The 27,208-nt window shown below is 40.0% G+C and overlaps 3 protein-coding genes across 7 annotated transcripts in view; 2 read left to right on the top strand and 1 right to left on the bottom strand.

The window, feature by feature from the left end:
• Positions 1 to 14: 14 nt before the first annotated feature.
• Positions 15 to 2,077, top strand: LOC148096704 (putative thiopurine S-methyltransferase). Its single transcript, XM_087834985.1, has 8 exons — positions 15 to 132; positions 391 to 483; positions 576 to 708; positions 984 to 1,036; positions 1,121 to 1,195; positions 1,354 to 1,439; positions 1,597 to 1,641; positions 1,807 to 2,077. Exons 1-8 carry the CDS (start codon positions 35 to 37, stop codon positions 1,920 to 1,922), a joined length of 699 nt encoding a protein of 232 aa, XP_087691111.1. The 5' UTR covers positions 15 to 34; the 3' UTR covers positions 1,923 to 2,077.
• A 15,230-nt stretch (positions 2,078 to 17,307) lies between these two features.
• Positions 17,308 to 20,061, bottom strand: LOC102786772 (putative thiopurine S-methyltransferase). 3 transcript variants are annotated; one of them, XM_087834875.1, is made up of 9 exons: positions 19,918 to 20,061; positions 19,213 to 19,353; positions 18,861 to 18,953; positions 18,636 to 18,768; positions 18,308 to 18,360; positions 18,148 to 18,222; positions 17,904 to 17,989; positions 17,735 to 17,779; positions 17,308 to 17,569 (listed from the first exon to the last, which is right to left on the bottom strand). In XM_087834875.1, the coding sequence occupies exons 2-9, from the start codon at positions 19,308 to 19,310 to the stop codon at positions 17,451 to 17,453; spliced, it is 702 nt and encodes a 233-aa protein (XP_087691001.1). In that variant the 5' UTR covers positions 19,311 to 19,353; positions 19,918 to 20,061; the 3' UTR covers positions 17,308 to 17,450. The 3 variants fall into 3 exon arrangements, with proteins under 3 accessions (XP_087691001.1, XP_087691000.1, XP_087691002.1); XM_087834874.1 differs by lacking the exon at positions 19,918 to 20,061 and adding an exon at positions 19,733 to 19,910; XM_087834876.1 differs by lacking the exon at positions 19,918 to 20,061 and adding an exon at positions 19,468 to 19,591.
• Positions 20,062 to 21,315: 1,254 nt separating this feature from the next.
• The window catches only part of ext1c (exostoses (multiple) 1c), an 85,727-nt gene continuing 79,834 nt past the window's right edge, over positions 21,316 to 27,208 (top strand). The window contains exon 1 of one of the 3 annotated variants that reach the window (XM_006794337.3): positions 21,316 to 21,559. The gene's annotated coding sequence lies outside the window, so the exon portion shown is untranslated. Of the gene's footprint in view, positions 21,560 to 22,036; positions 22,550 to 27,208 lie in introns of those variants that run through there. The other 2 variants (XM_006794338.3, XM_006794339.3) reach the window with 2 other exon arrangements.

The following is a 27,208-nucleotide window of genomic DNA, read 5'->3' as shown; positions in this document are numbered from 1 at the left end:
GGGGAGAACTGATCGTCAGGCAAACATAACCAGCATGCTGGGACAGCAGGCAGATCGGGTCATGGCCCTCGGTGAATGGGAGGAACACTGGCAACAGAACAAAATCAGCTTCCATCAGCCTGAAGTGCACAAGTAATGACCCCACTTTTTATGTAGTTCAGTGGAGTAAAGGTGCTAAAGTAACCCAAATGCATGTAAGACTTGTGAAGATTACATCAACTATAAAGGTGCATCACCACCTAAAGCTGTGTCCTGTTAAAAGCTTTAGAAAGTGAGCTTAGATGATCTATTTTTAAGACAAGTACCATCAATTCGGCTGATCCAGACATCACCTCAACATGAGATTGCAGTAGGAATGTGTATTTTGCTGTTAATACTGTTTTTTAACAGGATGCTGAAGAAAAACATTGATAAAGTTCTCAATGGACGAACAGGAGTTAACTTCTTCTTCCCTCTGTGTGGGAAAGCAGTAGATATGAAGTGGTATGAAAACATCTTACTAAATTAAATTAAGTTGATCAATATTAGTGTCAGTTGTCATCTTTGCTAACCTTTTGTTTTTTCGTCATTCTCAGGCTAGCAGACATGGGCCATTCAGTGGTTGGAGTGGAGATTTCTGAAAAGGCTATTCGTCAGTTTTTTGAGGAGAACAACATGACATACACTGAGGAGCCTGTGCCTGCTATACCTGGAGCAAAGGTTTACAAGGTTGGTGAACTTCATGTGTGCAAACACAACCACTAAATGATCTAAGCTGAGGTAGTCAGTGTTATTGCTTCTCAGCAATTCAGTGTCTTTACGCTGAATATAGTTTTTCATGGTGATGCCTGAGTTTATTATGTGCATGTGAGCAGCTCTTTCTTCTGAAAACCGTTTTGATCTCAGTGAGATTTTGGGCAGAATGGCTGCAAGCTACAAGAAAGTTATATTGCTTACTTTAAAACAGACACAAGTTGTTCATCCGTGCTGTCTTTGGTTTTTAGAACTCAGAGAAAAACATCTCCCTGTATCAGTGTAACCTGTACAACTTCTCCAAGTGAGTAAACTACATATTGTTTTATGCTTTTTAAAATAAAATAATTAAAATTACTGTTAATTGAGTTCCTTTCTAACTTCACAGTTCCATCGAGGGTCAGTTTGGAGCAATTTGGGACAGGGGCTCTCTCGTGGCCATCAACCCAGGAGACAGAGAAAAGTAAGATGAGATCAAGACCCTCATTTTAAACCCTTAGAATGACATTTATTTCAAACTAAGTAAACTCCAAAACATTATGTTTTACACAGTTTGATACTGTATTATATAATGTATCCATACACGATGTCCCATGCCAATGCTATTCTTTTATTTTGTAGGTATGCAGCTCTCATTATTTCTTTGATGGCGAATGACTGCAGATACCTCCTGGACACTTTACTGTACAATCCTGATTTATATCAAGGTATATATATATCATTTCTATAGTGTGTGTGTGTGTGTGTGTGTGTGTGTGTGTGAGAGAGAGAGAGAGAGAGAGAGAGAGAGAGAGAGAGAGAGTGAGAGAGAGAGAGAGAGAATAAACATAAAATACCATATTTTAAAATCTGTTTATCTCTTAGGGCCTCCCTTTTTCGTGCCTGATGAGCAAGTGCATAGTCTGTTTGGTGAGTACTATGAAAAATAATTATGGCTGAGCATTTTATATATTAACCAAAATACAAGTGATAACTGACAGATTTGTGTATAACTGTATAAAATATGGGGTCTTGAAGGATAATTAGAAAAGTTTTTAATTGTGTATTATTTTGTTTTACTTTCTTTAAATTCAGGGAGCAGCTGTGATATAGAGTTGCTGCAGTCAGAGGACGCTCTCATGGACAAACGAAATTGGGGACTAGATAAATTTCTTGAAAATGTGCACCTCATCACGCCAAAGAGCAACTAAAGGCTCAGAGTTTAGAGAAAGAAGAAGAAAATCCTGGGAAGGAAAAATAAAGTGGAAAGTGAAAGTGCCTGAAATTCAAGAGAATTTATAATTCTCCTTTTTATTTGTTGTTGTTATGGATCAAATAACATGATAATAAAAAAAAAAAACCACGATCATAAGACAAGATGTCTGGTGTTTTTAATGAGTTTTGTAGCTGTTTAATTTTATTTATGACTTTTGCACTAAAAAACAAAACAAAACAAAACAGAATTCAGAAAATATTAATTCTATGATAAACAATCCACTGATTTTAAAAAATGTCGAAAGGCTAAACTGTGGGAGTCACCCCTGCGTAAACCTTTTATTCAGTCGTGGCTTTAAGCATTAAGCATCCAAGTTCTCTAACACATATCAAACAGAACTCCAGAATTCATAGAAGCGTATGTATTATTAAAGATAGAATTAGTAAGATGAACAAGATAAGATGAATAAGATTGTATACCCTCATATACTGGTCATGTATTTGCACGTACACCTTCACAGATGCTATACACTCGAGTGTAAGCACAGAAATACACCAGCACAAGCCTGCTTAGAGGCAACCACCCTCATCCCCGCTTTCCTGCACTGGTTTATGATTGTTGGTGTCGTTAGTTATTGTGCTGTTTACTTGTAGTTAATGTGTATATGCATAAATACACTCACCTTGCACATTAGCAGAACCAGGTTGGACCCCCTTTTTGCATTCAGAAGTGCCTCAATTGTTCATAGCATAGACTCAATAAAGTGCTGGAAACATTCCTTAAAAACTTTGGCCCATATTGACACGACAGCGTCACACAGTTACTGCAGATTTGTCAGCCACTGTCATCTCACAGAATCTCACTGTCATGCTCATGAAAATAATTTGAGATGATTGGAGCTCTGTGGCATTAAGGTGTCCACCTGGAAGCAGCCATCAGAAGATGGGTACATGGTTGTCATTATGGTTTTGACATGGTCATCAACAATACGCAGGTAGCTGTGGCATTTAAACACTGCTCAGTTGATGCTAAGAGGCCCAGAGTATCAGAATCTTTGTCGTCCCCCACACCAGTACACCACCAGCAACAGCCTGAACCACTGATACAAGATTACTTTCCTACATTACTCCGTAGAGAGCACAGATTATTTATCTCCATGCAACTTTTAACCTTCTCTGTTCTAGCTGATTCTTCTGCGATTGCCTATCCCTCAAGTCGGGTCAAGTTGTGCAACATCATGGGTTTCCACTCCTCTCTCCACGCATAGATATTTAGTGTATTCACTCCAGTGTTTTCTTTCTCTGTTATTGCTCTCTGTTATCCGGTGCCGGTGTCCTGGAGGTTTTAGATGTGTCCATGATCCATCACAGCTGATTTAAAGGGCTAAATGACTCCTCAGCATTTCTTGAAGTTCTCCAGAGGCCTGGTAATGAACTAATCATTTGATTCAGGTGTGTAAACCCAGGGTGAGATCTAAAACCTGCAGGACACCGGCACTCGAGGCCTGGAGTTGCCTACCCCTGCCCTACTAGTTAAAGGCAGGCAAGAAAACCAGCTTTCTGGTACCACAGCTGGATCAGATCAAGGCCCACAGAGAGTGCAAGGAACACTGACAAACAGTCAAAACTGGCTTCTGTCGGTCTCAAGTGCATAAGTGAAGACTTCATTTTATCTATTTATTTTAAGTAATTTAAATATGTGTCTAATGTGTGTGACATGGCAAGAATACTTCAACTAGAAATTTACTTTAACCTCTCCACCAATCACCCAAAGAAGTGTCCCCCAGAAAAATTTATTTTCCACCTAAATTCCGCTAATCACTGCACCCCTCTCACAGTGGTACATCCCATCTGTCGTCATTCATTTAAAAGTCAATGATTTATACTTAAATCATGGCTTATGGTTGACCAGGGAATTACTCTTTGGCAGATGACATTAGTACTGCACCCCAGAGATCTCCTGTATTCACTTACTTTCTGTCATGTAGGCTGTGTGCAGGCAGGATAGCAGGACCCAAAGTCCAGACCTATGGAGGCAAATGTGAACTCAAACTGAGATTTATTGCAAACATAACCAAAAAACTAAACTCAAAACTACAAAAACCAAACAGGCTGACAGGCAAAACACAAAGCATGGGATAATGGAGATCACGACACAGACAAAGGAAAAGACAGGGCTTAAATACACAGAGGGATAGTGATGGTAAATTTGATTCTTTTTACTGAATCGAGTTTTAATGAGTCACTCACCAAAGTGAATCGGGGTTTTTTGAGTCATTTGATTCACTGAGTCAGTTGACCAGAGAGTGCAAAAAATGTACATTTTCACTCAACCTTAATTTGTTTCTCTTTTCATGTAAATCCTACTGCTAAGATGGGTGATTCTAAAAGAAAACTATTTTATAGAGCAAAAAATAGCAAAAACATTTCTAAAATTAAGCAATTTCCTATCAAAATTGCTTCAGGTATGAAATATTCATATACAAATACACATACATGTGTGTACTGTCTCAGTGTGAGCTTGAAGACATTTATAATGTTAAAGTAGTTTCATGTGTAGGTGCTGACCATAAACACATTTTGAATGAAAGCCGGGAACTTTGGTCGCACAGAAACAAGTGGCTATTCTTTGTGACCATATGGATCAGTCCCTCATATTACCATTGAGGGACCAAGGCACCAAGCTAAAAAAGCTGCAGCAATACACACAAATATAAACAGTACTTGGTGACAACTTTGCTTTTAGCCTTTAACCCTCTGGGGTCCAGGGTATAATTGGCCGTTTTTGACTACTTTTGATTTGGCCTCTATATTTTACCTTTAAAAACTTTATCTTGCCAATCTGTTATTCTCTTATTTTGACATACTGTATCAGCACAATTTATCTAAATTCAGACAAAATTTAAAATGCGAGTAGAAAGTGATATTTTTGACTGTAAAAACCACAAGCATGTTTAACGAATCATTTTCATAACTTGAAATACAAATAGAAATTGTACATTTTTAAAAAATATGCACAAGTTTTGCAAACAAAGTAATATGGTACTATTTACCTAAAAATGCAGCCAAGGCTCAGATGTTTTTTATATAACCATTTAAAACTATTTACAGGAAAATCAGGTGTTCTGCATCAAAGAAGAAGGCACACAAATTATTTATGCAACTCCAAAAAATAGTTTGTGTCCACTATAACACAGATGAGAACAGCACAGGGGTAAACCTGCAGGTCTGACAGCAGGTGTGTCACTCAGCGTTTACACTGCAATCTGCCTTTGGTGGCTTTTTTGCAGCAACTGTGACATTCGGAACTGACACACAAAACAAAACAACGACTACACTACACACTAACTACACAAGACAACACACTAACTTGAGACTCCAAACACGGTAAACGTCACAAATCTCTCACGTATCAAAACTCTCTCTCTTTCGCTCACTCGCTCTCTCTCACTCTAAAAACTTCCGCCTCTTCCCAAAAAAACCAAATGTCACATGTTGCCGTATCATTTTTTGATTGGTCGACATGGTACATTTTTCCACCAATAGAGAAGGAGTGTTTTTACTTTCTCTTTTTTCACTCACAAGCAAAGAGTGTTTGCTAGCGCTCTCCTTAGAACAGTCAGTTTTTTTACCGTTTCTTCCCGGAGTACACGCCGCTGTTGTATTCAGAAAAAAAACCATCGGTTTTACGTGGCCTATCAACACAATTTAAAAACTGGTGTATAGTTTGAAGTCCGCACGTTCGACCCAAGTTGAAATGGAGACTCTGGGTCCGTTGACCCCAAAGCCTTAAGTTGGCTAGTTATGTATCGGGCTAATGTTTAAAGCTTTCACTCGAGCAAAGTAACTCATATTACTGCTAAGTAATGTTAGCTAAGTTCACAACATATTCCATAATATCGCTGCCATACTTCATCACACTTAGTGCATTTCAGTCATTGCTCCAGCGAGTTTGATAGCTAGCAAAATAATCATAATTTTAAAAAATAGTATGTGTAACGTACACGTACTGGAAAATTATTTACTAGGACTCACCTATCATGCGACTGTCTTTTTCCATCAAACGCTCATTAAATCAGCAACCTACAGGTATGTTAGCGCACTCATCCCCGACTGTCCGAAGGAGGGGCGGGGTCACACGTTGAAACAGCGGCGCAAGGCAGCCCAGGCGGGGAAATTTTGCTTTTACATTTTGCGACTCATTTTATTTTTATATCTGATAAGAAAACTATTCAATCAGATACTTATTTGTGGTGAATGAAATACAGTTACACTTTCAAGCACTTTTAAGCACCACATCTGAAATTCAAGCACTTTTCAAACCTTGAAAATACAACATTAAAATTCAAGCATTTTCAAGGATTTCAAGCACCCGTACGAACCCTGATAAATAACCCTTAGTGAAAAAAGCACCGCGCCTATGGGATCAGAACGATGCCACCTTGAAACGAAACCGAAAAAAATATTGAAACCGAAAAAAAATATTGTAACTGAAATAAATGTACTGAAAAATCTTGTATTGAAACCGAAAAAAAAATTTGATAGTGAAAACCAATTAATTGAAACTGTAATTTTTTTGTTTTCGCTTACAATTTTTTTTTTCAGTTTCAATCCATTTTTTTTCGGTTTCAAACCATTTTTCGGTTTCAATCCATTTTTTTTCGGTTTCAATCCATTTTTTTCGGTTTCAAACCATTTTTCGGTTTCAAACCATTTTTCGGTTTCAATTCATTTTTCAGTTTCACTCTGCTGGCACTGTTTTGGCGTCCGGGGGCGCGCTGGGGGGGCGGGGATTCCGACCCGCATGTATTTGCATATATTATAATGCTGACCAATGACTGGAGAAAACACTGACGACGCGGCTGCGGTCACGGACAAACTTGCACGTGTCTGTTCGGGAATGGCAGATGCTGAGAGGTCCAGCGTTTACATTACCGACTATTTTAAAGTGACAGCCTGAGGTAAATTCTTCTTCAGTAAATTGGACTACCGTACAGGACGACCTGAGACCCCACCGCACTATTTTTGGTAAGTTAAATGTGTTTGTAAACTAATCCGTAATTTAGGTCCTTAGCTAGCTACCTAGCTAGCTAGCTAAGGACCTAGCTAGCTAAGATGAGCACTCGGCTGTTGGGGAAACTTGTTTTGTAAAGTTCGTTTAGCTAACCCGTGCAGGTGAATGAATTTACCCTGACTAAAGAAATCAAGAGAAACGCACCAGGCTGCTTAGTGACTAACCACGGTTACTGTACTTTTATATGAGTATTATACTGTAAGAGCAACAGGCTGGACTCTGCTTCTGCTCCTGTGCAGAGCTGATTATTAAATATGTGCAAACAGCAGCATGTTTTCTGTCGCTTTCCACATGTGGAACGACATTAACGCCAACTTTTAAAAACCTGGAACTTCAGTAACCCCTCATTAGTCAATAGCTACGAATTAAATAGCAAAGCCCGATACTTATGTACTGAAACCAACTACTTCCGCTTGTCAGCTTAAGTTAAAATGTTACATTTTTCCTCTGATTATTTTTTTAGCATTTTTTTTTTTACTCAGCTTGTTACAAATATTCAGGTTAAAAAACTGTCCTAATTATTTTTAATGAATTATGTTCACAAAGTCACATGTGCAGTACTCTGTACAGCTTGCATCCTTTAGGACAAATAATTTGAAACATTAATATTTCTTGTTCAATACTGAGCTGATAACACCTCTGTATGTTGTGACCAGGATGCAGCAGCAGACTGAACCTTGACTGAAACCTGCTCCATCGTCTCATCTTTGCAGATGTCCATTTATAAAGCATCAACAACTCAAAGGTAAACATGATATTAGAAAATGTGTTAGTATATAAGGCCTTTAAAACAAATAAAAAATAAACAGCTGTTGGCAGAACTGTAGGACTGAACAACTTCAGATCCCGAGTGTGTGAGGACAGAAGGATCAGCTCTATTTCAGATTTGAGAGATAATCTTTATATTTCAGTTTGTGATGATTCTGTTCTGTTTGTGATTACAGGAGCCGTCCTCAGATTCAGACCTCAGCACCACCCAGTGACAGCAGACAGATCATCTTATATCTTCAATCTTTGTAGTAACTCCAAAATTAACTGAAGAAAACAGTACAAAGGTTAAAGTACCACATGTGCTGTCAGTGAAAGCTGCAGCTGTTTTATTGATAAATTTAAAGACAAAAAGTCAAAAGGATTAATCACTCATGTAACTGTGTCACTATACATCAGCATTAACAGGACCTCAGTTTGGTGTTTCAGAAAACTGCTGATCTCAGACCTGCACAACTTCTCTTTTAAACACTGAATGTACTCAGCTACATGAAGGGCACATGATGTTTTCTCTGACACAATTAAATAAAACCTGATTAAAGTCAAAGGTTGTTACTTGTATTTGAACTAAAAACTTGATCTGGAATTCTTTCACTGTTTTTTGACAATAGTGTTATTTATCATAAAGTAGTTCAGAGTCATTCATACCAGAGTAACCAGAGAGCACAACATATATTTAACTTTCTACAGGACTTAAAGCTATGATATTATGTAAAAGTCCAGAGCCTCTGAGGATTATCTGAGTACTTCTAACATTACACAAAGCAAAGGTCTCCATCAGTGTTCATGAAATGCTGGGTTTATCCTTCTTGTGAGGGAGCTGCTGGTGAAGATCACGAGCCCTGCTTGATCCCGGCGATGAGTTTCAGTCTTCCTGGTGTTTCTGAAATGATGCCTCTCACTGTGGGGCAACAGAATATCTGGCACAGGACAGCTGTAATGAAAGAAATTGAATTAGTTTTGAAAAAGAAAATCTTGGAAATGCCCTATATGTGAGAAGCAGATTTTGTATTTACTTTTCTTTTGCCAATCAAGATAACTAGAAGTATAATTTTCACCATACAATTACTAACCTTGTCATCTCCTGCACTGTCTGTTTTGGGCTCTGGGCTTGTCCTTCCCAGCGCTCATGAGACTGCTTTTGGTGCACTGTGGTATGAGGTGCTAACCTGTTGACAGTGTTGGGAAGGTTAATTTTAAAATGTATTCCACCAAAGATTATAGAAGTAATGTATTCTGAATACTTTACAACTACATGAATGTACTATTGCTGTGTGATTTATTACTCTTACTGAAGGCTACTCGCCATACCAATACCAACTAGATGTTAAAATCTTAATATAAATGAGTAACAGTAGGTGGACATTAGGTAAGGCTGCACTTTTTGCAGCGATCTCGTGTAGAAAACTATTCAGCGCATATATAAAACAGGTCAGCGGCTCCGAACCGTAGTAAAGGGACCTCTGGCTAATACATCATGTCGGGCTCGTAGCTGAAAACTAGCTTTACTTTGTTGTCTGGGTCAACTTTGCTAGCGAGAGACAGAGAGAGGCGTTGACAGGCTGCTTATTGTTTCGGAGGAAAACAGGAACACAGTGTACAGTCCAGTCTTAATAGCTTTCTTACAGCTGGGCTCATCAGGCACTCTTTTTGGCTGCAGTGGTTATTATTATATTTACATGCTTCCAGCTCCCGTTTCTGCTCGGTGACAGCTCGTACTTTTCCTTTTTCTCCCTCCCTCGCTCACAGACACATAACGGGTATGGCAGTCCGTTCTCCCTGCAGCACGGACTACACTGCCCATGAGGCTACATTGTTTAGGGCGATGCCTGTAACACTCTGCTATTGCCTTCATATTAAATCATTTTTGTATAATAATTTTTAGAGGCTCTTATTGCGTGTTTTGTTTGGGTTTCCACCGGCGTGGAATTACCAAAAATAGAGAGACCATAGCCTAACATATGAAAAAGGAAAATACCGCCATGTAATCCATTTATTTCAACAAACTAACTGTGTTCTCAATATCACCTATTGAACAGTAACGGATACATTTACTCATATTTTGTATTTTAAATACGTAACGCCGGTGCATGTATTACGTTACTGCCCAACACTGCCTGTTGATGAGATCTTGTGCCATTCCTAAAACACCGGCCTCCAACTCCTAAAGAGACACGGGTGTACCTAAATTTAGCAAATATTAGCTTCAGGCTAGCTTGCTACGACAAATAGGCTAATACCAGCACTTTACCACAACTTCACCAGATGTAGCTAAAAAAAACTAAACTAATGTCCAGTCCAGTGGGACAGCAAGGAAAGATGACAAAAAAATGATTACTTACTTGCGGTTTGGAGGGTTAAGCTGAAATTGAAGCAGCCATTGAAAGACGGGAAGAGAGAAAGATGGCAGCTTGGTCAGCACTAGTGGCTCTTGATCAAAACATAAACAGACCATCTATATTGAAAGGTAAAAGGAGCCGTCCTCAAAAAAGAAAAATCCCACCTGCTACTGTGGAGGAGTTGTCACTGCTATAATGCCATAATGTTTTATCTAGGGGTCTAGATTTATGCCTGAAGTGCACTGCCGTGTAAATGATTTGCATTTACTGAATATGTACTGACTGAGTCCCACTGTTCAAAAATTGAATAAAGAAATTTACTAATTTTTTCCTCTTTTTTTATTATTATTAAAACCACTTTATAGAACATCACATCAGTTACAGTGTAGAATCCAGTCATTTATAATTTACAAGTGACAAAATGTTTACATAAAATCATGACAGTGTTTACATGATATCACCCACTACTAACATTACTTTATTTACTGTATCTTTTGAAAAAATACCGCTATTTATACAGCAAAAGACTTAGGAATGTTTAACAGGAGCAGGTTTCATTTTTCCCTGGTTTTATTATCACACTGTTCACCAAACGCAGCAAACCTTCACCATCTTATCCAGAAGGGTCACCTCTTCACCCTCACATGGAAGAAGTAATCTGATTGGCATGGTGGTTTGTTTGAAGCAGGTCCCTTGTGTAGCGCTGGAACTCAGTCATGATGTTTCATCCATTTCATAGACTGGTTTGCTGCAATAATGCCAAATAATTAGCAACTCTATAAATAGAAGTTAGTTATGCAAAATCCCTCAGTACAATGTTTGTTCTAATTTGCTATGAGCTCAGAGCGCATCGAAAATAAAACTAATAGGCTATAAAGAGAGATATGAACATATTTAGAACTTACCGGAATGAAAATGTCTGGAGCACCAACAGATATTTGGAGATGGTAGAGAACTGGATATCAGCTCGTCTCACAGCTGCTATCCAGGCTAGACGCCTTCGTTTGGTAACATCCGATACATGATCTGCCTCGTGTTGCTTCCAGGTTGGGAAAGAATGAAAAGATAAACCATTTTCAAGCTTATTCTCTTGCCGGTCGTGCGATCGAACATTGCAGCCGACCACACAGCAAATACGAACCGTGGCTGTTGTGTGTGCCTTCGCTCCCTTTTCACTTGCGCTAGACCCCCAAAATGGCGGATCGGGCCAAAATCCTTTCCACGCCCACCCCCGTGACATCACGCTCCAAAGCCCTATAATTTCTGCAAATATATGCGGGCCGGAATCCCCGCCCCCCTCCCAGCGCGCACCCGGATGCCAAAACAGTGCCAGCAGATAGAAACTGAAAAATGGTTTGAAACCGAAAAAAAATGGATTGAAACCGAAAAAAAAAAAATTGTAAGCGAAAACAAAAGAATTACAGTTTCAATTAATTGTTTTTCACTATCAATTTTTTTTTTTCGGTTTCAATACAAGATTTTTGAGTACATTTATTTCAATGACAATATTTTTTTTCGGTTTCAATATTTTTTTCGGTTTCGTTTCAAGGTGGCATCGTTCTGATTCCATACGCGCCCCTACTCAGAAATCAGCGCCAAATAATTTTATTAAAACACCCTCGGATGAGGTATTGTGCGGGAAAGACTTTTCTTTTTTTTAAGAGTCACTTTTCCGACAGGTTTTCTCATTAGCAGAAAACTCTCGACAGACAGAAACTCTAAAAGAAAACGGTCTTGTTTTACGCACATCAAGGAGGAGTCAACAACCCCTCTAATCGGTATTAGTATTTCTTAATGCCTCCAGCCAAGCAAAGAATTTCATAAAGGCCCCAACTCCTTGTACGTGCAAAATAATCCCGAGTTAAAAAAAAAAAAAAAGCACATATTCAGGACTCTATCCCAAATATTTTTATTAAAACACCTCGATGAGGTATTTTGGTTTTGTGCAGCCACTCCTTCTCAGATCAAAGTGAAGAGTTTTTCTTCATTTTTTTAAAGCAACTTTTACAACAGGTTTTCTCAATAGACTGAAAAACAGAAACCCTAAAAGAAAACGGCCTTGTTTTACGCACATCCAGAAGGAGTCAGACAACCGTCGGTTCATCCCAGTCAATTACCTCCGAGAGCTCGGGATGCTTCCTCCGTAGGATACCATAAACGTATGAGAAAAAAACCCCCAGAGAATTTATTATTTTTGGTAAGAGAGAGAGAGAGAGAGAGAGAGAGAGAGAGAGCGAATCGATCAAACTTTTCTACAAAACGTTATACCACTCCGGGTCAGGAGGGGCGATATAGCACGGATGACTACGCCGGATGGAAGCATAACCGGAAGCGTGGCAGGGACTTTCCCTTTGACCTTCATCCTGCTCCATGATCAGCCGTTAAATCTTTCCTCAATATTGCTGTAATGTAACAACAAAGTTAGTTTTTTAAGATCAGACAGGTCCCAAAACATTCCTTACACACCCCCGCAGTCACTGAATTAGCATCTGTGGCACAAATAAGCTTCAGGGACCTACTTGTTTTTTAGAACCGACCTTTGACACTTGGATGTTGGCTTAATTTTTACCCAAAGAGAAATTTGACCCTAATAAAAAAAAACACGATACTGTGACGAATACTTACCTCAACTTTGATGGGTTTTTTCACAGCTATTTATTTAGAAAAAAAGTAAACACGTTACAAGGACACAATGCACATTGCAGAGTACATGAATGGGAAGTAGGAATTCCTCCTCTCAATACTTACACTCCTCCCTAACAAATGTCAAGTCATCATCTCCATATTGTGTGTCCCACTTTTCGAGTTTCATTGAAGTGTGCCCAAGTGCACAAGATGTAAAACAATGTATTCGTTTTTTAAGCCATTCACCGAGTCCCCCTCAAGATGCCATTCATTTAAGAGAGTAATAATTTTTTCAATTTAAATTGTGCTAACTTCAACGCAGTAACATTAAAAATAAAACACATTACAACTCTTTTTAGTCGGACACAAGAACAACTCGAGCATATTTTTCGGGAGCTGAACTAGGGCTTACAAGTTTGCTAAACCCCTGGGGACCAGTGCGAGGTTGTGCGGCAGATCCTGGCGTGGAGGGTCCAGACACTCCCACAGTGCAGACTTTGCTATCCACACAGAGCGTTTCTGGTGTGGCTTATGCAAAAGAGACAATACAGCTCCCGGTAAGCATGTCCGTTGTAGCCTGCCCTTTATAAATATCTCTTTGATTATTCAAACAGTGTTTAAAATGTGACTCGTTTGTTATCCAAAAACACTTCATCTATGTTACTGATTTAAAATATACATATATATATATTTCAAGTTTTTAGCTCAGACTCTTGAGCATATTCATATAGCAAATCCACATAACCAGTGTGCACCCTAATGTACATCTTTGAACTGTATGTTAATCAGTACATGAAGCATACCTCTGAAAAGAGTCCATCATTTGTGATTTGTTTTTTAACTGCAGTTTTCACAAACTGCGGGGGATGAAATCCTCTGTATTGTAGAAAATGTCTTTAAACTATCGCTGTTCCTACTTATTGAGTTCCCGAGGGACTTCTTTACTATGTGAATAAACAATTTGAACAAGAAAGGATTTAAAGACACATTGAAGCAAAGGCAAAAAAAATTGTAATGAAATTTATGTGACGGTTCTTCTGAAATCCGACAGAGTGAAAATCCAAGAACTGCTACAATCCTCTGCATTAATGATCTTTTTGTTTCTCTCCTTCTGCGTGTGTGCGTGTGCGTGCTCACAGAGAGGAGGTCACGGCAGGAGTTCCCTGAGTTGACACGTATGAACCATAAAGTCAGGTTGGACTGAGGAGCAGTTGATAAACGATTTTCAGTCTTGACAAAATTACTTTTTTATCCAAAGCATGCACAAGAAATTGAATCTCTGTATCACAATGATTTCAATAAAGCCTTATTATTTTATGGGGGCAATATCACAAATTACCGTAGATCATTAATAGGGAACAAAAAAGGAGGATCACATCAGCAATGGGAGACAGAAGTCTTGACACGTGCTTAAAAAAAACCCAGTTACAGCTGGTAAGATGTATGGTATAAACCAGACTTTCACAGTCTGCATCTTTACAGGGTTTTTTTCTGCTTTTGTTCACTCCTAGTGTGATTAACAAACAACAACCACAAACACAGAGCCCACTAACTATTAGCTGCTTTTCTCCCTAAACAGTCAGTTGACTGAGAGAAATGCAATCCATTATTGTGAACGCTGAAGGAGATGTGCTCCATAGTCAGACTTATATTTCCTTAACTTACATTCTATGTTCTGTTTAATTCCAGCATCCCTTTGATGGAAAATTGGTTAAACCATTGCTCAACTTATGTCTGAATGACGGCAGATAATTCTGATGAAAAGGAAACTGACCCCGTAAGCACTTTGCAGCGGAGTCAAGGGCTCGTGGAAATAAGGTCAAGGAGGTGTCCGGCGTGAGTGCGCGTGCGGCCTGACATTCAACTTGGGACATCTGACAGACACATTAGTGCAACTCAGAGTGTGAGCAGCAACTCCTGTATACTAAACATAAGAAAAGTAATGTGCAGTGCTTCTTTTTTTTTTTTTTTTTTTTACAACCGAGATTCCAGGGCACATGCTTATATGGTTTTCTTTTACTAAAAAACAAGTAGGTCCCTGAAGCTTATTTGTGCCACAGATGCTAATTCAGTGACTGCGGGGGTGTGTAAGGAATGTTTTGGGACCTGTCTGATCTTAAAAAACTAACCTTGTTGTTACATTACAGCAATATTGAGGAAAGATTTAACGGCTGATCATGGAGCAGGATGAAGGTCAAAGGGAAAGTCCCTGCCACGCTTCTGGTTACGCTCCCATCCGGCGTAGTCATCCGTGCTATATCACCCCTCCTGACCCGGAGTGGTATAACGTTTTGTAGAAAAGTTTGATCGATTTGCTCTCTCTCTCTCACTCTTACCAAAATAATAAATTCTCTGTTTTGTTTTTTTCTCATACGTTTATGGTATCCTACGGAGGAAGCATCCCGAGCTCTCGGAGGTAATTGACCGGGATGAACCGACGGTTGTCTGACTCCTTCTTGATGTGTGTAAAACAAGGCCGTTTTCTTTTAGGGTTTCTGTTTTTCAGTCTATTGAGAAAACCTGTTGTAAAAGTAGCTCAAACAATGAAGAAAAACTCTTCACTTTGATCTGAGAAGGAGTGGCTGCACAAAACCAAAATACCTCATCGAGGTGTTTTAATGAAAAATATTTGGGATAGAGTTCTGAATATGTGCTTTTTCTTCTTCTTCTTTTTTTTTTTTACTCGGGGTTATTTTGCACGTACAAGGAGTTGGGGCCTTTATGAAATTCTTTGCTTGGCTGGAGGCATTAAGAAATACTAATAACGATTCTGATACTCTGGGCCTCTTAGCATCAACTGAGCAGTGTTTAAATGCCACAGCTACCTGCGTATTGTTAATGACCATGTCAAAACCATAATGACGACCATGTACCCATCTTCTGATGGCTGCTTCCAGGTGGACACCTTAATGCCACAGAGCTCCAATCATCTCAAATTATTTTCAGGAGCATGACAGTGAGATTCTGTGAGATGACAGTGGCTGACAAATCTGCAGTAACTGTGTGACGCTGTCATGTCAATATGGGCCAAAGTCTCTAAGGAATGTTTCCAGCACTTTATTGAATCTATGCTATGAACAATTGAGGCACTTCTGAATGCAAAAAAGGGGGTCCAACCTGGTTCTGCTAATGTGCAAGGTGAGTGTATTTATGCATATACACATTAACTACAAGTAAACAGCACAATAACTAACGACACCAACAATCATAAACCAGTGCAGGAAAGCGGGGATGAGGGCGATTGCCTCTAAGCAGGCTTGTGCTGGTGTATTTCTGTGCTTACACTTGAGTGTATAGCATCTGTGAAGGTGTACGTGCAAATACATGACCAGTATATGAGGGTAGAGCAGGGCGATATGACCAAAAATATTTATCACGATATACATTTGAAAATTTGCAATAACGATATAACTGACGATGTAAGTGACACTAGACAAAATACTTTACAACTCCACAACTTTATTAGTGCAAAAAACCCCATCAATGTATTTTCACTTAAACAAGCAGCTGTTTTTTATATGCAAATGTAGCAGTGCAAATGCAAATTCCTTGCTGACAGTTTAACCAAAAGGCATTTCCAGTGGAAATTGGCCGACACATCCTCAGCATAACCATGTAAAATATTCTCAAAACTTAAAAAGAGGTTATACACACACAATATGGTAATATTATGTTGAAGCGCAGTACGTATCACTCCGCGAGGCGCCTGCCTACAATAGCCGTAATGCTCCTGCTCCGACAGTCCATTAAGCCTTGCGGCTTTGTAGCTTAGCAAAGTCGTACAGAAACATTTCGAGCGCCGTGTTCCACATAAAATCGTTTCCAGGTCAGTAAACACAACCAGAATTTATACATAAGGCACACGGGATTATAAGGGGCACTGTCGATTTTCAGAAAAATCAAAGGATTGATTTTAAGTGTGCCGTATTCTCCCAAAAAACACGGTAACAACGACGGCCCGCTAGCATGCTCTACCAAAAATAGTGCTTTGTTGTGTATCTGACGGACAGCCAAACCAGTTCCACACCACTGAAGTTGCAGCATTTTTACAAACCAGTTCTGGTTCATCCGTTTCATTCAATGATCCACTTTTGCGCTTTTCATTCTGCGTCGCCGCCATGTGCGTATGTAAACAAAGGCACTGCGCATGCGCGTTTTACCCACATTCTATCGCGATATTTCATTTTCTTATCGTTGCCCAACATTACACCAGTATTACCGTGAACGGTATGATATAGCCCAGCCCTTTATGAGGGTATATAATTTTATTAATCTTATCTTGTTCATCTTACTAATTCTGTCTTTAATAATACATACGCTTCTATGAATTCTGGAGTTCTGTTTGAAATGTGTTAGAGAACTTGGATGCTTAATGCTTAAAGCCACGACTGAATAAAAGGTTTACGCAGGGGTGACTCCCACAGTTTAGCCTTTCGACATATTCTAAAATCAGTGGATTGTTTATCATAGAATTAATATTTTCTGAATTCTATGTTTTGTTTTGTTTTGTTTTTTAGTGCAAAAGTCATAAATAAAATTAAACAGCTACAAAACTCATTAAAAACACCAGACATCTTGTCTTTTTTTTATTATCATGTTATTTGATCCATAACAACAACAAATAAAAAGGAGAATTATAAATTCTCTTGAATTTCAGGCACTTTCACTTTATTTTTCCTTCCCAGGATTTTCTTCTTCTTTCTCTAAACTCTGAGCCTTTAGTTGCTCTTTGGCGTGATGAGATGCACATTTTCAAGAAATTTATCTAGTCCCCAATTTCGTTGTTTGTCCGTGAGAGCGTCCTCTGACTGCAGTAACTCTATACCACAGCTGCTCCCTGAATTTAAAGAAAGTAAAACAAAATAATACACAATTAAAAACGTTTCTAATTATCCTTCAAGACCCCATATTTTATACAGTTATACACAAATCTGTCAGTTATCACTTGTATTTTGGTTAATATATAAAATGCTCAGCCATAATTATTTTTCATAGTACTCACCAAACAGACTATGCACTTGCTCATCAGGCACGAAAAAGGGAGGCCCTAAGAAATAAACAGATTTTAAAATATGGTATTTTATGTTTATTCTCTCTCTCTCTCTCTCTCTCTCACACACACACACACACACACACACACACACACACTATAGAAATGATATATAGAATACCTTGATATAAATCAGGATTGTACAGTAAAGTGTCCAGGAGGTATCTGCAGTCATTCGCCATCAAAGAAATAATGAGAGCTGCATACCTACAAAATAAAAGAATAGCATTGGCATGGGACATCGTGTATGGATACATTATATAATACAGTATCAAACTGTGTAAAACATAATGTTTTGGAGTTTATTTAGTTTGAAATAAATGTCATTCTAAGGGTTTAAAATGAGGGTCTTGATCTCATCTTACTTTTCTCTGTCTCCTGGGTTGATGGCCACGAGAGAGCCCCTGTCCCAAATTGCTCCAAACTGACCCTCGATGGAACTGTGAAGTTAGAAAGGAACTCAATTTAACAGTAATTTTAATTATTTTATTTTAAAAAGCATAAAACAATATGTAGTTTACTCACTTGGAGAAGTTGTACAGGTTACACTGATACAGGGAGATGTTTTTCTCTGAGTTCTAAAAACCAAAGACAGCACGGATGAACAACTTGTGTCTGTTTTAAAGTAAGCAATATAACTTTCTTGTAGCTTGCAGCCATTCTGCCCAAAGTCTCACTGAGATCAAAACGGTTTTCAGAAGAAAGAGCTGCTCACATGCACATAAAAAACTCAGGCATCACCATGAAAAACTATATTCAGCGTAAAGACGCTGAATTGCTGAGAAGCAATAACACTGACTACCTCAGCTTAGATCATTTAGTGGTTGTGTTTGCACACATGAAGTTCACCAACCTTGTAAACCTTTGCTCCAGGTATAGCAGGCACAGGCTCCTCACTGTATGTCATGTTGTTCTCCTCAAAAAACTGACGAATAGCCTTTTCAGAAATCTCCACTCCAACCACTGAATGGCCCATGTCTGCTAGCCTGAGAATGACGAAAAAACAAAAGGTCAGCAAAGATGACAACTGACACTAATATCGATCAACTTAATTTAATTTAGTAAGATGTTTTCATACCACTTCATATCTACTGCTTTCCCACACAGAGGGAAGAAGAAGTGAACTCCTGTTCGTCCATTGAGAACTTTATCAATGTTTTTCTTCAGCATCCTGTTAAAAAACAGTATTAACAGCAAAATACACATTCCTACTGCAATCTCATGTTGAGGTGATGTCTGGATCAGCCGAATTGATGGTACTTGTCTTAAAAATAGATGATCTAAGCTCACTTCCTAAAGCTTTTAACAGGACACAGCTTTAGGTGGTGATGCACCTTTATAGTTGATGTAATCTTCACAAGTCTTACATGCATTATGGGCTACTTTTGCACCTTTACTCCACTGAACTACATAAAAAGTGGGGTCATTACTTGTGCACTTCAGGCTGATGAAAGCTGATTTTGTTCTGTTGCCAGCGTTCCTCCCATTCACCAAGGGCCATGACCCGATCTGCCTGCTGTCCCAGCATGCTGGTTATGTTTGCCTGACGATCAGCGGTTAAAGGAGAGCAGCTAGACATGAGAAAAATAATTGTTTGTGAAAAAAAAAACACTTCATGTCGCTGGAGACAGGAAGAGAATGCATAATCCGCACAGAATTATGGTCTTGCACATAAAGACACCTACAGCAACCGCAAAATGTAAGCACGTGTGGTCCATGAGCTGTCACCTGCAGGGTTACAAAACCCAACCGATGGGTCATTTGAATCTTCTGGTAGAAAATCATCTGCTTTAATCGTGGATCTGCACGAGCTTGTTGTCCCGTTATAAACTAAACTATGGCGTAAAGGGGAAACTATAACCAAACAAATGGTTTGAATAACAGCGTCATTCTTAAGCGGAAATTAATAATTATGTAATAGTTTCATAACAATGTCAGATCCTCGCTTACCTTGCAATAGCGCGGCATAAAAACAACCACAGTACTCGTAAAAAGACATTAGAACCGCACATGTTTTCCCGTAAACTCAAAGCGTGTCTCTCCTGAATGAAGACTGCTAATATTTGTTCAGCAACACAGCTGACCGGGCAAGCTCTCCGATCAATAAACGCAGCGAGGCTCTCCTGAATTCTTACCCCGAGTTCTGCCTGCAGGGCGAGGCGTTCCGTTGAGCTCTCGGTGGGCTGTCTCTCAGTGTAAAAAGTGCGAGAAGCAATGCTTTGCCTGGGAGAAAAAAACGAGGTTTTGAAAATAAAGATCAAGCGGGTTTCATTTCTGGTTTGGGAGGAGCCTGATGATGCATTCATGGTACGTCAGAAAAATGTTACTCAGCAATCTGAGTAACAGTATCTCGAGTTCTTAAATCATTGCTCAAGATTAAGCAAAGGAATACAACAAAAGAAGATCATGTGAATGGTGTGTGTGATTAGAACTCTTGGCTAATTTGATGGTACCTTTTATGCAGATGTCTCTGGGTACGCAGGTTGTTTGTTTGTTTTTTGCTATATAAACTCTTGACTTGCGATATGCATACCAGAATTTGCTTTTTAAATTGCCCGTGTATTCCTTTGCGATATAAATAATGCACTATTTACATCATGGACCCCTCTGTTTCTTTCTCTTTTCTGTAAACGCTTGCTGCAGCCACGATTCAAACTGTGGCAGCTGTCACTAATCCTCAGAAAGCCTCTGGACTGTTGCACAGTGATTAGTCTCGCTTGCCGAGCCTGCCTCTCTCCACGCTTGGGTTGGTACGGCTCCAGTGATACGATGTTGTCAGCAAGACAATAAGAATTCATAAGGAAGGACGGAAGGGAAAGGTGTTTTCTGGACGCACAGCGGCGCAAGTGCTTAAGAAATCCCGGCTTTACACTGAGGCGCTCTGGCATAGTCTTGTTTCCGTAGTTTCTACTTCATTAAAAAGAAAATACATACACTTCCCTCGTGAAAAATAAAATGTTGTAGCTCGTCAAACATGCAAAGATGTGGAAATTTAACCATGTAACATTTAACGACATTACTTCACATAAACATAGGCTACTAGAACACAGCGGCAGTCCATAGGAGAATTCAGATATTATTGGTGTTTGCAAGAGGAAAAAACGGATATTATAAGTCTGTAGAATCTGCCCGTTATATGGATATAAGTCTTTGTTGCCAAAAATAAAAAAGAGGCATCTTGCTGCACTCTAATTTAATGTAGAGTAATAATGTGTTGTAGCCTATTCTCAACTTGGCCATCAATGAAAAGCTATTTTTAAACAGCTCATAGAACTGCTGAAGCAAGGTTATTCTTCTATACTGGTCTCCCTTATAAAGAGCTGTTACCTGCTTATGCTGTGTTTACGCTGGTGTACTGGAAACAATGCTTCCCACCAAGATTGCTATCTTTAGCCAAAATAAACAACGTACTACATTCAACACTCATAGTGAACCACGAGAAAATGTGACGTTCCTCTGTGTCGGTTCAATTCCTGTGCGTAATTCGGGGTTTCCGAAGCGCTCCAGCTGTGCAGGGTCGCGTCCAGATGTGTGTGTTTTTCTTTACGGGGCGACGAAGACGGCGAGGAGCTTCTGAACCAATCACCGCCGCCCGGGGGCGGGTCGAGCGTGAACTGTTGTGGATATGGAAAAATGGACAATTTATCACGCATATTCATCATTCATATCCCAACGGGGAAAGCTTTGGTTGCACGCTGATTTGATTGGCAAATGCCTGGCCGTGGTGTGAAACGGAAAATCACCAGTGGGGAGGAGAAGAGCGTGGTTCGCTACCCGGTAAGGGCGAGCTCTCTGTTGGGGAGAAGTCGGGGCGCTGTGGGGATTGAACTGGGTAATTGCTGCTATGTTTAGAGGCTGTGATTACCGAGAATGCATTTGAGCAGTAAGATTAAAGCAGGTGGTTCTGTTGAGATCTAAGAAATAATTTCTGTAGCAATATGTATTTCATATTTTTTCTTTCATCCTGCCCTCTGTTCTGAAGGCGTAAATCACCGCTGCAAGCTCACGCTCTTTAAAAATTCAAGCAAAACGCTTTCAGATTCGCTTTCCACCCGCTTATGATCACGGCACTTGCACTGATAGCCGGGATAATAGCCGGTAAAGTGCGTTTATCTGCTCGAAAGCGGCAGCTGACTGCTATTAGCCACTGATGTATTGTTTGCATAGCGCTCAGCGCACCTTTGTTACTCGCTGCTCACTGAATCTCAAGTGCTCGTAGCAGCCCTCACCATCATACGGAACAGTAAATCTCAAAGACTTGTTAGACCGACTCTTGCATGCGATAAGGTCACTGATGCTTAAAGTCATTCTAAGAGCAACAGGGGCACTTCAGTCCACCCCTGGATTACACGAGACTACCAAGCTGCCTGTATTTGGCAGCATGTAAAACCAGGTTGCTGTCGGAGTAGCAGTGCGTGATGGGGAGGCTGTCCATGGTGCTCTGACGGAGAGAGGTGCATGCTGGATAATAATAAAGGAGAACACGCTGTGAGGGATTTGGGAAATTCGGAGGACACGGGGGGCGGCGGGACATTCCGCTTTGGCATTGTGAATATTATGTTTTTTATTTTTGGAAGCGCCTGGACTGTGCGTACAGTGTGCGCTATGCCAGAAGGTGGGAACTTAATCATATTGTAAGGCTCCGGATTCCCAAGGCTCCGGAGGAGAAGTTGGTGTCTTGAACCTCCAGAGCTCGTGTCATCCAAAAAAAGGGGCTACGACAGAGCCGCAAGACAACACGATCAACAGTTCAAAGCGCAACTGTAGGTATGATTCTGGTTCTGTTTCGGGGGGCACAGAGCACATATCACAGTGATTTTCTGTGGCATGTTTTGACAGTGAGATTTGCACACCTTGCTGTGTCACACTATGACAGATGCCTTTATTGACTCCGGTGTAATTTGATACAATAGGATCGTATATAGCTGTGTTTTGTTATTCTATCTACATCTCTGGGATATGGGGGGAAGTCAGCACAGGCTTCTTCCCCTGGACAGATGGGCTGCGGGTTGCTCTGCCACCATCCAAGAATATTAAGCTAAGTAATGTAGTTCAGCTGTCCTACTGTTTCCGCTTGCAAAATCGTTGGCAGTAATATCAAAACAAGAATCCCTTTACTCCAGTATGAAGTCTTTCCAGACATCTTTCCTAATTTGATGGAGATTGTGAACAGACCACAGGCACACTGATTATACAAGGCATGTGTGCACCAGTGGAGTGTGCATATCTCACACTGACTGTATTATGACTTCTTCCTGCTCATCTTCTGATGCAGTCTAAATGGCATTGTTTTGTTCTGATGCCCAGTTGTCTTAGCTAATGCCCATCTCGCATTAGCTAATAGCTCAGGAAAGACTGGAAAGATTGCCTGCCTTCACATCCCACTAAGTGCTCCACGTATTAATGAATCCCAAAGAAACAAACAAGGCTGGCAGAGTTCATTGCAGCATTTAATTACAAGTCTCTAGTTATTTTGTTCTTTCTTTATTTATTTTTGATGAAAAACGATGGTGACCTCACTGCTTCCAAACAAAATGCTGTCATTATCACTGAGGTTCCACCCCGAAAGGCTCTCAGGGGAGGCTGTATCTTGACAATAAGCTGTACATGAATTTCATTTGATTTATGAAAGGACATTTAATGGCAACCTCCTCATCTTAATGGGATTTCTCATTCATGATGGTTCTGTAATACCTTCCCTCGTGAATAAGACACAAATCTTGTCATGTCAAGCTAGACGGAATGCATATTCCGCGGACAGCAGGAATTTCCAGTCACATGTTCCTTAAGTGAGCTGAGTTTGGAGTTTGCATTGTGCAACCTTTGGACTGTCTGTTGTAGTATTCTATTGTTGGTCATTCTCCTTGTGTAAGTGTGTGTAATGTCTTAAAGAATGGTTTTTGTTACTCTTGTGAAAGCTGCAGTCAGTTGAACAAAAAGACTGTTTTAAAAAAAAGCATTTTAAGCACAAGATTAAGAAATTCGGAGACGCAGGGCTAATTGAACTCTGCCTGGAATGTTGTTCTTCTTTCTTATCCTAGGGTCAGATTGTATATCTAATCAGATGTTGTCAAGGTCAGATTGTTTATAGTCCCATCTGATTAGAGTTCTGTGAGACTGCCTCTGGGCCGAAGCTGCAGAGATAAGATGCGCCGCCGGTAAGATGCACTGTTAGCAGGACCGGTTAATAAGGCAGATGGATTCAGCTGCATGCTGTTTCTGCTGTGTGCGTTGTCAGGTGCACAGACAGCCACTGTGCTGTATCAGTGTCCTCCGAAGGCTCTTTTACTCTACATGCTTGGACTGGTGTGCTATTGTTAGTCTCCGCCTGTGCGATATCCGCACATATTCTGTCCCTGTGTTTTAGGACTGTAAACATTGCCAAATTCAGAGAGTGAGCTTGAACTTCCTAATAAGTGTTCCTGCCCATCTTGTTCATTTTGTTAATTAGCCCTTGTGGCGTTGGAGTGCAGCATATTGTTGAGACATAATTAATCAACCGAGCTTGTAATTACGCCGGGTTTGGAATGTGAGCGTGGTTTGGAGGCTGGTTCCGTTGCAGGGCGTTCAGCTTGAGGTAAACATCTTATTAACCGTGTCGGAGTACCTTGGCCAAGGCGGAGCAATGCGGTTTTATTAAGCTGGAGACGAATGTGCTGTTATCCATATTATGAAAATGGCCTCATAAAAGAACCGGTGCTTGATTAAGTTTATGGCCATTATGGTTCTGAGGTGGTCGAGCTAATGGAAAAAGACTTCAGTAGCTGCGTGGAGACAGCAAGAGAGATGATTTTTTTTATAAAGTAAAAAGCCATTTGTTCAGCAAAGACCAAAGTGTGTGTGTGTGTGTATCTGCTTATATATGCATACAGTGTGTGGGAGTGTAAAGAGCACCTCAATTTCAAAGGGCAACTAGTACGTAAGGACAGAAAATGGAACATGGATCACATCCCAAGCCTTTAATGCAGGTCTGTCAAAGGAGGAAGCCCTTCACAGACTGAGTGATGTGACTACAGACAGGCAAACCCCTCATACTCAGTGACTCCTAATCAGGTTTTACGTTTTGAAAAAGCTTTAGAAATGCTTTTATTTTCCAGGTATTCCGATTTATTATGCCACAGAAAAACACCAAGAACATAAAGTACAAAGAAACATACACAAAAGTCATTTTCACCAATGCTCCACAGCCCTTCTATACACATTTCCTGATAAGTGCAAACTGAGAATGCAAATGTCCATCCACAACTTTTGAGGAGCGGGGATAAAGGCATCGTGTTTACTTTTATTGCACAAAAGGACGAGAGCACAATGGTAAACAGATAAACAGATTCATCCACATTATACTCCTGACTCAACTTCAGGTCTTGACAAATGAGCACAGACAGCATGCTACTACAAAGTTAGTGAGGTACCCTGAGTCACGTTAAGGCCAAGTAGACCCCAACCCAACAGCCAGAGCGAAACTTGAACAACTAACAAAAGCTGTAATGAGCAGTCAAGCTTGTAACATTGTAGCCTCCATCTCTACTTGAGGAACCTTAAACTGTGCTCCCCTGTTCTTTATAGAGAGTACCCTTCCCCACAAGCCACACTTGTTCACTCTCTTTCTAATTGTACTGTCAGGAACTTCTAACTGGGGCCTTTAGAGTGTGAGATGTAGCTCTGAGCATTCCACAGTCTGACCTTGAAGTGAATATCCTGGGATAACCTCTGCTGGGAAGATTGTGCCATTTTGTTAACACACATTTGAATGCTGTAGACCAGCAAAATGCCCAAACTACTGCTTATATAGATGTGCTCACACTGACTGATCATTTAATATAGGTACAGCATTACCAGGCTGCTACTCACCTTCTTCAATACTATGAAAGCAGTACTTGGGGTACTTAATGTTAAGGGTGTACTTAGTTTTTCACATGACTGTATAGAGTCCTCTAAAATAAAATAAATAAATAATAAATAAAAATTAAAAATTAAAAAATAAATAAATAAACACTTACTCTACTGCAGCGTGTTACATTTAAAAACGGTCATCCTCAGAAAAAGTTCTAACCTGTTTCTGCTGACACTGTCAACTTAACTCAGCGGTTTCCAGCCTGGGGGGCTTTATAACCCTACACAGTCTACATGCAAAGCACCCTAAGAAGCTAATATGACTCATTCCTTGAATTGGCCTCCATAGTCTGTGAAATATGCAAGTATTAAGGGATCACAAGTAGAAACTAGTTTCATTTCAAGGATCACACACGAAAAACAGTCGGTAACCACTGTAATAACACAAACAACGCAGTGCAGTGATCTTCTAGTCCTCGGTCACGCTGTCACATCTCTCGGGCCTGTAATAACAGGGTCCAGCGTTTAATTTTAGCTCGACTGAGCCTTTCACCTCACCACAAGATTTGTGTTTTCTTCAGAACACTTTATTTTGCTGAACTAATATATCGCCAGCAGCAGGCCAGCAACAACATAGGCGCCAGATGTGCATTTAAGTATAGTCTTGACATCTGCTTACATACAACCACAAAAACTCACTGAAATCACTTGCATTTGTGAAGGGCAATCCCCCAGGATGCGTCTCAGGCTGTGGTGGGCTTTCATCATTCAGGTGGACTGTCTAACTGTATCATCTGGGAAGGGATGGAGATCTCATTTTACCCAGAATTTTGCCCATCTAGTGTCAATTTTCAAGCTGCACTATGTCTGCCCAAATCATTTCAGACATAATAATGCTGCTTTTGCTTCTTTGACAGTGGCAATGACTCTGCCATACAGAGAATGACTGTAATGGTAGTGGATTTCATTTCGAGCATTTACACTGTCAGTTGTGCTCAGCACTGGTGATGTGGCCAGAAAACATCAAATTGAACAAATAAGGAAAAAGCCAATCTGTCACAGAATGACAGAAACCTCTTTTATAAAAAATATCCCTTCTGGTGGGAGAGAAACGCAAATTGACAAATGCTGAATTTCTAGCAGAAGGCCATCATCGGCAACATCCATTTCAGAACAAGTCAGTTTTCATTTTCTATCAAAGCCTGTATAACCACAGTTGAATAAGCTGCTGTGCAAACACAATTCATAGGAGACATGGGATGACAAATTTCAATTCCATTTCCTGAATGACTTAATCGTGTTGTTCTCTGAAAAACTGCAGCAGGTAGAGGCAGTTTAGGGACACCCATAAGGCCATCAGAGAGAGAGATTGAGGGCAGGAAGAATAGGGACTGGGTCCGGCCATCGCTCATAGAATATCGATCTCAGAGCTGAGCTCTCCATCTTGTTGTTTTCTCCTTCCTCTGTTATTATCTGCTATTCATTTGCAGATTTCGACTAAATAGTTCCACGTCCTCCAAATATTATTGCATTTATCAGGCAGGTTTGCTTCCAAATTAAATTACCGTCAATAGATTGTTAAATCGTTTGAAG

The sequence above is a fragment of the Neolamprologus brichardi genome, chromosome 22 (assembly GCF_056152115.1).
Source record: "Neolamprologus brichardi isolate AB-2024 chromosome 22, ASM5615211v1, whole genome shotgun sequence".
Classification (NCBI taxonomy): Eukaryota; Metazoa; Chordata; class Actinopteri; order Cichliformes; family Cichlidae; genus Neolamprologus; species Neolamprologus brichardi.
This window is presented reverse-complemented; position numbering and strand designations above follow the sequence as displayed.

Coding starts and splice junctions, on each gene's coding strand:
- LOC148096704 (XM_087834985.1), top strand. CDS start 35: ATGCTGGGACAGCAGGCAGATCGGGTCATGGCCCTCGGTGAATGGGAG. Junction 709..983: donor CTGGAGCAAAGGTTTACAAG/GTTGGTGAACTT, acceptor TTTGGTTTTTAG/AACTCAGAGAAAAACATCTC. Junction 1,037..1,120: donor AACCTGTACAACTTCTCCAA/GTGAGTAAACTA, acceptor CTAACTTCACAG/TTCCATCGAGGGTCAGTTTG.
- LOC102786772 (XM_087834874.1), bottom strand. CDS start 19,794: ATGTGCGGTTCTAATGTCTTTTTACGAGTACTGTGGTTGTTTTTATGC. Junction 18,954..19,212: donor CATCAGCCTGAAGTGCACAA/GTAATGACCCCA, acceptor GTTTTTTAACAG/GATGCTGAAGAAAAACATTG. Junction 18,223..18,307: donor AACCTGTACAACTTCTCCAA/GTGAGTAAACTA, acceptor CTAACTTCACAG/TTCCATCGAGGGTCAGTTTG.